This window comes from Grammomys surdaster, unplaced genomic scaffold (genome assembly GCF_004785775.1).
Source record: "Grammomys surdaster isolate TR1022 unplaced genomic scaffold, NIH_TR_1.0 251, whole genome shotgun sequence".
Lineage (NCBI taxonomy): Eukaryota > Metazoa > Chordata > Mammalia > Rodentia > Muridae > Grammomys > Grammomys surdaster.
This window is the reverse complement of record NW_021604692.1, coordinates 2,647,934-2,661,559: the sequence shown is the minus strand read 5'-3', so window position 1 is coordinate 2,661,559 and position 13,626 is coordinate 2,647,934. Positions and strand designations below refer to the sequence as shown.

At 39.5% G+C, this 13,626-nt stretch overlaps 1 protein-coding gene across 2 annotated transcripts in view; it reads right to left on the bottom strand.

Moving 5' to 3' along the window:
• Asxl1 (ASXL transcriptional regulator 1) overlaps positions 1 to 13,626 on the bottom strand; it is a 56,400-nt gene that overhangs the window by 34,440 nt on the left and 8,334 nt on the right. The window contains exons 3-4 of one of the 2 annotated variants that reach the window (XM_028774908.1): positions 13,550 to 13,552; positions 11,008 to 11,116 (exon numbers count right to left, since the gene is read on the bottom strand). In XM_028774908.1, the coding sequence (XP_028630741.1) occupies positions 11,008 to 11,116; positions 13,550 to 13,552 (112 nt within the window). The remainder of the gene's footprint in view (positions 1 to 11,007; positions 11,117 to 13,549; positions 13,553 to 13,626) is intronic. The other variant, XM_028774909.1, reaches the window with a different exon arrangement.

The following is a 13,626-nucleotide window of genomic DNA, read 5'->3' as shown; positions in this document are numbered from 1 at the left end:
CAGAACAGGCAGAGCTATATAAAGAGACCCTGTCTCCCCCTGACCTCCCCACAAAAAAATGGCTGTAAGTAACAATTAGACAACTTTCAGAGTCAACTACAAATCATTACACACTCAGATGTTAGAGGGCGTGCTTCTCTTATAGAGGATCGGAGTTGGCCCCCAGCACTAACACTGTAGCTCAAAACCATCCGAAGTCCAGATCGATGAAGTTGCATGAGATTTTATGCCTCCATGGTGCACAAACACACCTACAAAACACTCATATATAAAATAAATACACCAAGTAGTTTGTACTCCAAGAAATCTCTAAAGGATGCTCACAAAAACAAAACAAAGTCAACAGAGAAAGAGCAAATGGACTACAACCAGCAGTGGGAATCTGCTGAGATTGGCAGTGTTTCAACTCAAGTACTAACAATTCTCCCCCCTCAGTGGTAGAAATTAAAGCAAGGGTTTGGTGCTTGCTAATACTATCACTGAGTCATACACAAGTATTTTCACTGAGTTATGAGAAATTTCTTATTTTCTTGTAATTCTGGGGACCAAACCTAGGGTTTGGTTGATACACACATAGAATACTATAGTACTGAAAGACAGAAAATAGCCATAGTGTTAAAACAAAACAAAACAAAAAACAAAAAAAAAAAACAAAAAAAACCAAAAAACAACCAAACAACCAAAAACCTTGAACATATTCAAAACATCTGACTCCACAAAGTTGTCACCTGGCATTCATGTATGTAATGGTGCACCCATCCACCCACATACACAAACCCTTCCTTTCTCATATACATAGTAATAACGATTACATTTTTTAAAATGAAAAAAAAAATCTTACCACTATAAAAGGACAACTATCATACTCACCAGATTCCTATCAGAAACCATACAAATCAGGAGATAAGCAATTAATATCTTTGAAATGTTCAAAGGAAAAAAAGTTCAACTTAGAATTTTCTTATTTAGTTAAAAGTATCTTGGCTAGGGAGATGGCTAAGCAGATCAAAGTACCTGCCACCTAGCGTGCAAACCTGAGTTCCCCAAGACCTATATAGTAGAAGAGAACCAACTCCTGTAAGTTGTCCACTAACCTAAATGTGCATGCTATAGCACACTTGTAAACATGAATAAACACACATACACACACGCACACAACTATAAAGGGGTTAAATGGAAGAGTATTACATGGATCTTGCATTTTACACAAAATGACGTAAGGTACATTTTTTTGTTTGATAACCTCACACAATATCAGGCAAGCTCTGAGAAATGTAGAACTACAATTCATGAGCTAACCGTGACAAGAGAACATATTACCTAGGAAACAGGTAAACAGGGCAGATTTAAACTCATAACAATTACATTAAAGCCCAGAGGCAGGGCTCAATGGTTGAAAAGTGCTGGCTGCTCTTCTAGAGGACCCATGTTCAATTCTAAGAACCTGTATGGCAACTGACAGCCATTTGTAACTTGGGGTTAGGGGAAGGTAGTGGTGATTCCAATGCCCTCTGCTGGCTTCTAAAGTTACTGCATGTAAAATGACAGGTAAAACAGCCATAAAAATAAAGGTGAAAAAAATTAAGTATTCAAGAGCTAGAGAGATGGCTCAGTGGTTAAACCTGCTTTCTGCTCTCCCAGAGACCTTGGTTCTATTCCCAGCACCCATGTTGGGGAGCTCACAAGCACTTCTATCTCCAACTCCAAGGGAATTCAATGCCTCTGATCTCCAATATACTGATACTCTTATATACAAAGACTCACATGCATACACATAACTTAAAGGGTGTGTGTGTGTCTGGAGAGATGGTTCTGTGGTTAAGAACACTTGCTTTTAGCTGAGAGGTGGTAGTGTATACCTTTAATCCTAGAACTTGGAGGACTGAGGTGAACTGGCCAGCCTGGTCTATATAACTAGTTCTAGGACAGCCAAGGCTATACAAAGAAACCTTTCTGAAAAGGGGGAAAAAATAAAACTTATCAACCCAGGTTCAGTTCCTTGCAGCCACATGGTGACTTAAAACCATCTGTAACCAGGGGATCAAAAGTTTACAGAACGCATGATTCCATTTATATGATATTCTGAAAAGGCAATGCATGGGCAAACCATGAACTGGTAGTTGCTGTAAGATAAGGGGCTGCTCTATAAACAAAGGTAGTAGTTATGTTGCTGCATTTGCTTGTGACAGCATAAGATTCCACACTGAATGGGGGGAACTTTACTATAATAGCTTTAAAGGAGGAAAGACAAGCATGCAGCATCAATACTTATTAGAATAACTCTATTCAACCCTGTAACAGCATACATTTAAACTATACTAAAATATAATCAAATGAATTTTAAAAACATACCTCAGATCTGAATACCTGTACACTGAAAAGAGTTAATTTCACTGTACATTAATTATATCAATATAAGAATGGAAGGAAAACCAGTGTATTCAAATCCTTAGTATTCAAACTGCAGAGCAAGAGGCATTCTTACCCACTGCTAGGGAGAGAGTATATTCATACTGCTGCTTTGGAAACCAGGCTGGACTACTTAGCCTTCACAGTCAAGAACAATAGTGACCACTTGGTCTTACTTTGGAAACACAGACACCATGGAGAAGCCAATACACACCTGTACAGAGAGACATGCGTTCAGTGTAACAGTTTGCCAAAACTACAACTATAAACAGCCAAATATGAGTGTACAACAGACCAACCATGAGTCACACAAGACAGTATACACTATAAAGTATTCCAATTAAACACGTCAATACAGATCAAGCTCAGAAATGACAAAACAAGTCAGGAAAAACAAAGACAGCATGACAGAAATATTTTTAAAAGAAAGGAACCCTGAAGAACATACTTAGGTTTATGCATCAGTAATTCACAAATGTGAGTGGACCTATAAATAAAAACAAAGGAAATGTAGTTGGCAGAGAGCTTGCCTACCTGCCCATAGTGCATTCAACTCGGTTCAACTCTTATCCCACATCTATAGTCCTACAATCAGGATGGTCAGGAGGACAAGGTCATCCTTACCTGCACAGCAGTATCAAGGCCAGCCTGAGACACATGAGACCAAGTCTTGTTCTAAAAGAAATCTGAAGGGTTATAATCTGAATCAGGGAGGGAAAGTAGTGGATTCCAAAGAGTCAGTGCTTGGGATGGCTGTCAGGCATGGGTAGCCTCTAGACTCAAAGGTGTTTCCCCCATCTGCCTTTTCTTTTTAAAGACACAAGCTTTGTATATACTTTGTTACATATTTTTGCAAGAAGAGTAAAAGTAACTTTCTCACAATAAAAGTACACAGTGTACTATTGTTCATGATGGTTCCTACCTCTAATCCCAACAGTGGACACTAAGCTAGGAGGATAGGTGTTCAAAGCCAGCCTGGGCTATGACATATTGCAAGACTCAGCTGTAAACAAAACACCAGGTCCAGTAGGTCCTACAAATATTTCTATCATAAAGAATATCTTAAAGAAACCACTGCACAAAATCAAGAAGGAGACACCATCAAAACTGTACAAAGTTTCAAATTACAGTATCATAGATATCTACATGAAATTTATAAATTCAGATAAAAAATACATAATAAATTATAAACCTAGCCATAGATTCATAAAAAGAAAACCATATTGAAGTTAGTCTAGGAAAGCAAGGATGCTTCAGCATTCAGTTATTACCAAATTAAAAAAAAAAAACAAATTGTGTCAGGCGGTGATGGCGCACGCCTTTAATCCCAGCACTTGGGAGGCAGAGGCAGGCAGATCTCTGAGTTTGAGAGTTCGAGACTAGCCTGTCTACAGAGTGAGTTCCAGGACAGCCAGGGCTACACAGAGAAACCCTGTCTCGAAAAAAACAAAAACAAACAAACAAACAAACAAACAAACTTTTAAAAGTTTAGACCAGTGGTTCTCAACCTTCCTAATGCTGTGACCCTTTAATACAGTTCATGTTTTGGTGATTTCCATCCATAAAATTATTTTTCTTGCTACTTTTAGACTGTAATTTTGCAATGGAGCAGTAGCTGAACTTTACATCCTGATCTGCAGGTAACAGGGAGCAAGAGAGACTGGGCTTTGTGGAGGATTTTTAAACCTCAAAGATGACCCCCAGGGGTACATCTCCTCCAATGAGGGCCTCACCTCCTAATCCTTCCCAAACAGTTTCACTTCCTGGTGACTAAGCACTCCAACATATGAGCCTATGGAGGCCATTACCGGGGTCAAGGCAGCTGGAATGCTAAAATGCTATGTCTTCTGAAGGTAGATGCAGCAAAAATTGCTGACTACATGGGCAAGCGGTGAAGTTATGCCAAATCAAAATTTCTATCTGAGGAACTTCAAAGATGGGGTTCTAGAGTCCCATGCCTTTTGCATGCACTATTCCATGTGCTCCTATTTTTTAAAAAGGGCACTTCTCTCCCTACTCTTTCTCTTTCACTATCTGCCATCAAATCCACAAAAGGAAACACTCAGACACTAGAGAATACAGTGCGACCTCATGGCTCCTCAGAGGGAGAATCTGTGCATCACTTCAGGCATCAAATTCTCATGATCAGTTTCATAGCTGGATACTTAAAAGATAAAATTCCATTACTGTATAGTCAAGACAGGGGTGGAAACAGCTGTGGGAAAAACAATCATGACATTAGTTTTGTACATGTTAATTCTGAGATGCTACCACATGTGCAAACAGATACAGAATATGTATCTGAATATACAGAGAATATAAAGAGGACACATATATTCCCACTCTACCACCAAGCATCTAGGTAGGAACCACTTTCCAGCTTCTGCAAGAGACAAGTGAGATTTTAAAAAACCACAAAGCAATGAATTCTCCACCAAAGCCTTAAGCAAGAGCCACTGACATCTGAGTAAGACTGTGACATCAAAGGAACAGTAAAAGGTAAGAAGAGGTGTGGACTATAACAGGTGAGTAGTTAAGACTTCTGTATTATGAAACCTTTCGGATGTAAATGTTGTGTGTATCAAACCACCAGAAGAACACCATAAACTAATTTCCCAGACCTGAGAAGGTTTAGCCCAACAGGAAAAATATACAGCAATGTATATAATCACACACAAAAAAAAAAAGGTTGTAAAAGCTTTGTTGGAGAATAAAAGATAAGGGAAGGGAAGAAGGGGAAAACACATAAAAGATTAGGAATAAACATGACAGTGGCTATTTAAGTGCATCATTTCATAAGGACTCTGCTGCTAGACAGTCCCTGGTAGAGTTTCCCATTGACACTAAAAATTTCTACACTGAACCAATCAATTTTGAGAACTGTTATTGTAATATTAATTGGGGTTGGTGTTGAACAACTATACTTATTCTCAACACTTGAGAGGCTAAGGCAGAAGGATTAAGAGTTTGGGGCCACCCTAGGCTGCACACTAGGACCCTGTCTCAAAAAGCAAACACTCCTCCTACCACAACAGGTTTCTTACTCTTTTTTTTTTCTGTAGTTCTGGAAATCATACTCTGGGTTTTATGTTAGCTAAGTTTTCTACCAATGAACTACACCCTCAGCCCCAAAAGCAAGGTGAAACATGTATTTTTCACTATATTTATTCAACAGTTTTCCTTTTGAGGAAGGGTCTAATGTAGCTCAGGCTAGCTTCAAATTCCCCATATAACCAAGCACAGTTTTCAACTCCTGATTCTTCTGCTTCCACTTACTGAGTGTTGTTGGTGTTTCAAGTATGTTCCACCACATCCAGCTCAACAGATAAACTTTTAGTGTAACAACTATGAGATATAGCCAAAAGCAAAATAATATAGCATCTTTGCATTTAAGGCAAATCAGGAGCGGGGCAGTGGTGGTGCACGCCTTTAATACCAGCACTTGGGAGGCAGAGGCAGGTGGATTTCTGAGTTCAAGGCCAGCCTGGTCTACAGAGTGAGTTCCAGGATACACAGGGCTACACAGAGAAACCCTGTCTTGAAAAACAAAAATAAATAAATAAATAAATAAATAAGGCAAATCAGGAGAGATTTATCAGGTACTCAAATTATACACACACAGAAACTGTGTACTTGTAAGTGATAAGAAGTTTAGACCAGGGCTGGTGAGATGACTCAGTGGTTAAGAGAACCAACTGCTCTTCAGGTCATGAGTTCAAATCCCAGCAACCACATGGTGGCTCACAATCATCTGTAATGAGATCTGATGACCTCATATGGGTGTCTGAAGACAGCTACAGTGTACTTTGGGCCAGAGCGAGCTGGGGGGGGGTGGGTGCGAAGAGCGAGCGGGGCCGGAGCAAGAGGGAGAAGGGGGGGGGGGGGAGTTTAGACTAGGGGACTGAGGCAATGACTCAGAGGTTAAGACCACTTGTTGCTCTTGCACAGGACCAGAGTTAATTCCTAGCACAAACATGATAGTTCACATCCATCCATAGCTCCAGTTCCAGGGAATGGGATGCCCACTTATCTCCGAGGGCACCAAGCACATATGTGGTGTACACACGAATACTCTGATAAAAGATTTATACATAAACTAAAAAGAGCTTAGATCCTAGGAGGGAAATCCAACTTAGAGGTCAGAGAAAGTTCTGAGAAACAACATAAACTGTCATAAATTGTCAGTTCTTAAACTATATAGTCAGGCAAAATGAAGTTTGAAAGAGGAAAGCCTAAAACTACCCAGAGAACTGAAAGAAAGCCAGTGGGTGTTGAGTGGGGTTTGGATTGTTTATCAATGCTATGGGACAATCACTGACAAGTGTCAAACAAAAACACATCATGATCACAAGGTATTTTTGGAGAAAAAAACCAACACTTTGACCATCATGTAGATTAGAAAGGTGCAAAGCAGTTGTTTCTCAAAGGGTGAACTGAAAGCAGTGGCCTAGACAGGAGCTACTTCAGTCTTTAGTATGTGATGATAAGTTTTAGTTTTTGAAGGGCTCTTTTTTGTTGGTTAATTTGTTTTTTGAGACAGTTTCACTATGCAGCTCTGGCAGGCCTCAAATTCATTATGCAGACTAGGCTGGTACTGAATGTAGAGATCCTTCTGCCTCTGCATCTGATTAAAGGTATACAACATCACACCTGGTTAGGTTTTTAAAGCAGCATTTTTTCAGGTCATACTTTCAAGAGAAAAACTAACATAAACAATCATCTGTAGATCAAAAGTAGATTAAAATAAACAATCATCTGATATTAAGGCATACATTTTAAAGTCCTGGTTCACAAGACAGTATCTTTCTAAACAAAATATCCTTTAATGATTAAGCTTCTACTGACTCACAATACCCAAATATTTTTTTTGTTTTGTTTTTTTGAGGCAGGGTTTCTCTGTGTAGCCCTGGCTGTCCTGGACCTCAGTCTGTAGACCAGGCTGGCCTCAAACTCAGAAATCCGCCTGCCTCTGCCTCCCAAGTGCTGGGATTAAAGGCGTGCGCCACCACCGCCCGGCCAATACCCAAATAATTATTGCTCTCCCCACACCTTGAAATTCCTTCTCTCAAGCATCTGAGCACTGACACAAGCAGCCAAAGCTTCACACTTCATACTCAGGAGAGTCTACTACAGCCGAGATCTTATGCCCAGTTTCATGCATCACTCTCTGACTGCCAGCATGGATGCTGATGCATTATCAGCCCTCCTTCTGAAATCTCACTGAAAGCTCCAAGACTCTATAACTCTCATCTGCAAGTCTGCAAAACCAGCATCCTGTGAAAATGTGAAAGTCTATTGTCAGTTCAACTAGCATCTGGGACCCTTCAAACTCTGAATGCCTGGATAGCTGATCCTTCCAACGAGCTTACAATTTCATACTCTAGAGCCTGTCAAAGGTAAGATCTGTTCAAATCCTGAGTTTCCCCTCAGAAGCATCTTCCCTATTGTCCTAATATAAACTGTTTGTCTTTATCTCTTAAAGACAACAAAACAAAAAAAAAAATCATACAATTTGTCTGTGCATTCTTGCATGCTACAGTAGATGCATAGATGCATGAAGATGAACTGCAGGAGGATGACCTGTCCTCCTTCTGCTGTGGGTGCAGGGAATTAAATAGATTCTGAGACTCGGCAGCAACCTCCCTTGAGCCATTTCCCCTGTCCACTTAGCATCTTTTTAACGCCACTAATTTCTATAATAATACCCTTCTTGTCTATAGCTTTAAATATGGACACTTTTCTGTCTACATGTTTCTCAAATCTTTCTACTAATTTTCACTATAAATCTGGCTAAAAACTGCTAACAAGAACCATACCAATTCCTTTGGCAAATTAATCAGATCATTACTTTTAAGTTTAACTTCAAAGTCTTAGGACACTACAAAACATAAGATATATTCTTTGCTAGCCTAGAACATGAGAGGGAAGAACCACAGAAGCCCTGAGAATATAAAAGGGGCAGTGGGATTCCCGGAGAAGGAAGGATACAACAGGGAAAAAGGCAGCTGCATTTGCACTGAATGTAGTGGCATTTCCTTCCTTCTTACTCTTATTTTGGCCCACAGTTGATCATGGCGTTGGAACATTAAGGCAGATATATAAAGTAGCTGGACACATTACATCCAGTCAGAAGAGAACAAAGAATGTTAGTGCTCAGCCAGCTTTCTCTCTCTCCTTTCCCCCTAACCATCTCCTTCAAAAGGACCTGGTTCTCACTTCACCTTCTACCACATAGGTTTCTGGGTAGCAAACTCAAGTCATCAACTTTGGGTCTTTACTGACAGGGCCACTGTGTTGGCAGACCAAGGAAATGGTGGGATCTACTTTTAAAGTGGCACTTCCCACCTCAATTAACCTAATAAACGAAATCCCTCATAAGCATGTTCAGATGTTAAATAATCTTTCACAGATGTGCCTGGAACGTTCCAGATGTGTTTCTGAGAAGTTCCAGACCCTGTCAAATTAACAACACTAACCACCATGCCTTAGTTTTCTGGTATCAAATTTCCGTGAGTTAGCATTTCATCATTGTGACCAGTTTCTGACACAAACAACTTAAGGAAAGATTTTGGCTCAAGTTTCAGAGGGCTCAATGCATGGTTGCATGGCCCATGCATTTGGGCAGAGCAGTAAGGTGCTGAGAACATGTGGAGAGAAAAACTGTTCACTTCATGTCAGAAGCTGACAGAGGAGGCACAGGAAGAGACAGCTACACAAAGGAGACAGCCCATTAACTGATTTCCCCCAATTATTTCCCTGTCTACAACTGACCACACCCTAATAATGTCACCATATTATGAATATATCAAATGATTAATTTGGTCAAGGTCTCATGATGTAACTACCTCCAGAAATTCTATAACAGACATCTCCCCAAAGTGTCCTTTACTGAAATTCTTCCTCAACATTTCTCAAAGTTGGCAACATTAACTATCTCTGTTAAAACGAAACCTCTGAATTAACAGGAAAAATGTGACTGTGGCACTTAAAGCTTCTCAGACTGGCTGTTCAATCTGACTACTTGTGTGTCAAAAGAAACACTCTGAAGAACATGATAGTTATCTGGAATATGGTTGACACTCAAATACCAGTCACTATCCTTCCTTCCAGATTTAGCTAATTAAAAAGGAGCAATTTTCTCAGAATAAACAAATCCTTCTACCTCATGTCTGATCTGAAGAGACATCAAATCTAGTTTCTACACTGGCTGACCTCAGGAAAAACTCAAACATTTTCCCAAACACAATCTTAAGAATATTATATAGAATCTTTCTCCCATAACCTAACCTGGTACTTTAAAAGATAATAATCACAACAGAACTATAGTCTTTTATGTCTTACAAATTAGCATCCCTTTAGAAACCTGGACATTACCAGTTCATTTCTACCTCAAGCTACCACAAAAATCACTCTATGGTCAGTGTGACCTTATCATCTCATTTTCCAACAAAATTCAGTTCTTTTCTGGGTTGAGGGTGTAGTTCAGTATACTGAGTGCTTGTTTGGCATGAATGGGGTCCTGGGTTCTATTCCAAGGATAGCAGAAACATGTTATGGCAGTGTATGTCTATAATCTCAGCATTCTGGAGGTAGAAGCAGGAACCAGCCCACACTACAAGGGATTCAACGTAAAAATTTAAGATTAAAAAAAAGAAAAAAGCTGGGCAGTGGTGGCGCACGCCTTTAATCCCAGCGCCTGGGAGGTAGAGGCAGGTGGATTTCTGAGTTCAAGGCCAGCCTGGTCTACAGAGTGAGTTCCAGGATAGCCAGGGCTATACAGAGAAACTCTGTAACCAAACCAAACCAAACCAAACCAATAGTCAGTCTCTAAAACAAGACTATTCTATAAACTAGAAGACAAAGCAATAAAAACTACTATACATTAAACCTCTTTTTAGAAAAGGTGTGTGTGTGTCCGTGAGAGACATAGACGGAGAGACAGAGAGAAAGAAAGAGGGAGGAAGGGAGGGAGAAAGAGAACAGCTGTCTTCCTGATACCACAGCAGAGCTGAGTAGTTTTGACAGAGCCACTAAGGTTGACAAAATCTAAATTATTTATATCAGCCCTTTATACAAAAGTTTTCAGACTGTTATCTAAATGGCAAATATAACAGAAATGGTAGAAAAAATAACTATTAATTTCAGCAAATAAGATTTATTATGAGTTTCTCCTCCTTTGTAATTAGTGCCACTTAGTCAATGCTGATACTCACATTTTGGCTACTTTCCACAGAGTAGGTACATAAGTTGCACAGTAATTTATTCCTGACAATATTATTATAACAAAATCATTACTAAGGCACAATTGTAATCTTCACTAGATATACTTACCTTTCAATTGCATCTATCTACTACTAAGGTACGGACAAGCAAAGCTGAACACAGAAACAACAGCTGATATAACTCAGTAACTCCTAATAGTCTTATACTTAATAGACTTACTAGGACTACAACGTCTCAGAGGACCGTTAAGAACCAAAACATCAGTGTTACCTGGTTGCCTATTAGAAGAGACAATCCATCAGCACCCTTCCAAACCCACCAGGTTTCTCTTATGCACAACATGTTTAGGACCACTGCACTGAGAAATAATTTTACCTTGAGTGTGAAAAGACTAATCCGGCCAGGTAATTTATAAAATAGCCCTTCTCCTCCTCTTGAGTTGGAGTGCAGCATGGCATTGAGGCATGCTAGAGGGGATGTCCCACTGTAAAGGATAAAAAGACGGAAATGGGTCAACAAAAGCTGGTGTCTACTTACCAAATATCCAGCTCCTCTAATTCATTTCCAAACCAAGAAGTAAGGCAAGCAAGGCTGAAGCAATGATTTCACATCTATTATGAAAACAGTGGAAGATAAACAATGGAAATTCACACAAGTCCCACTCAGAGTCTAGACTGTGGTGCATAACAATTCAGAATACACACCAAGCACATCTTCAGTGTTTCCTGACAATACAAACGAAGCTCTAAAAAATTTAGAGACCATTCAGGAGTTAAAAGTGCTTGGTGTGAACCAGGTATGGTGGCACATACCTTTAATTATAGTACTTAGGAGGCAGAGATCTCTGAATTTGAGGCCAGCCTGGTCCACAGAGTGAAGAAACCTATCTCCTGTCTTGAAGAAACAGAAACAAGAGTCGTCTGGCTACTTTCACAGAGGACCAGAGTTCGATTCCCAGTACCCATGGTAGGTGGCTAACAACCTTTTTTATAGTGTTAGCTACAGGAGATCCCTACGCCCTCTTTTAGCCTTCAAGGGTAGCCAAGTATATGTGCCATACAAACAAATTAAAAATTAAAAAACTTCCAAGTCGGGGGCTGGTGAGATGGCTCAGCGGTTAAGAGCACTGACTGCTCTTCCAGAGGTCATGAGTTCAAATCCCAGCAACCACATGGTGGCTCACAACCATCTGTAATGGAATCTGATGCCCTCTTGTGAAGTGTCTGAAGACAGCTACAGTGTACTTACATATAATAAATAAAAATTAAAAAACAAACAAACAAAAAAACTTCCAAGTCGCATGTTAACAAATTTTAAAGCACGTATCTTAGCCAGGTGTGCTGGTTCATTCATATTGCCTCAGCCCTCAAAAAGCCGAGTAAGGAGGCCAAAGTCTGGACTTCATAGTTCCAGCCCATATTAGTCTGTATTATGAGAATCTGCTCAAAAACTGAAACAATACACTGTAATAAAATTTTACATTGGCACATGTTTTTAATCCCAGAACTCAGGAGGCAGAGGCAGCCAGATCTTTGAGTTTGAGGCCAGCCTGGTCTACAGAGTGGGTTCCACGACAGCCAGAGCTATACAGAAAAATCCTTTCTCAAAAAACAAAAAACAACAAAAAAAACTTTTACTATTACAAATGAGTTTTCTCAGCTGAGAATAATGGTGCATGCCTTTACTTTCATCGAGGGAGACAGAGGTAGAGGCAGGATGATCTCAGTGAATTTGAGTTTAGCCTAGTCTACATAGTAAGTTCCAGAGGAGCCAAAACTACTTAACAAGACCCCATGTCAAAAAAAAAAGAAAGAAAGGAAGGAAGGAAGGAAAAAAAAAAGTAACTATTTTAGTTATTGGGGCCAGAGAGACAACTCAGTAGTTAACAGGACTGGAGTTCTGTTACTAGCACCCACATCTGGCAGCTTAAAACAATTATCAGTACCTTTGGTAACTGCTACTTTCTTCTGGCCACCATGAGTTAACCTCCCCACTCCATACACATTACCTGCCACCAAGCCTGAATCAACGCCTGTAAGTTGTTCTCTTACCTCTATAGGCCCCCTTACCAATATTAACAAAAAAAATAAAATAAAATAAAATATAATAAACATTTTGAATAAAAAACAAAAACACTTTTTTTTCAGTATCTACACTGTAATGTACATATCATGCCCAAATACTGCCATATAGCTTTATGAAAATACCAGACTAAATGACACTGAATCCTGATAATAATATGCCTATATTTTACTTTTGCACTTAAAATATTTTCTAATAAAACCACCCACAATTTGGTTTTTCTTTATTGTGAAAGGGAATGGATGAGTCTCATCTACAGACTTCGTTACAAAGAAAACAGCCATCAAATGGAGTTAGCATAATGTTTAAATACCCAACTAGACAGGTCCCTGGTCCATGGTCCCTGCCACAACAGTAGGTTAAAAACGACAACTTCACGAAACAGAACATTTACTAATCTTAACACTGAAAAAGGTGTCAAAACTAGACAAATCCCTATTGCCATTACACTTGTCACTAGTATGTGTTAGGGTTCACCTGTGCATGTTTTCTTCCCTCTCCTTGCTATGTTTAAAAAGAAAAAGTATCTTATTTTTCAAAACTAGCAGTCTTAATTTACATAGTGTTAAAAAGCCATTTAAAAAAATAATTCTACTTTGAAACACACTGGATGCTAAAAATAACTTTCAACAGAAAGCAGTCACTAAAAGCAACCGGGTACAAAATCTAGAACATCAAATGACTGTGCTAGCATCTCCTACAAGGGGATAACATGCTGGCAAATCCTTCTGTGGCTACTACACACTATACCCATCTACAATGACAGAGCTGCTCACTCATCCTGAGTGATGTAATTCCTAGAAAAACAAAAAGCACAAACAAGGGACTAATTTACCTTCTATTGATATAGTGATCCAACAGCAGAGAAGACATCAGCATGATGGAGAGTAGCCCATGGTGTGGGGGGGGGGG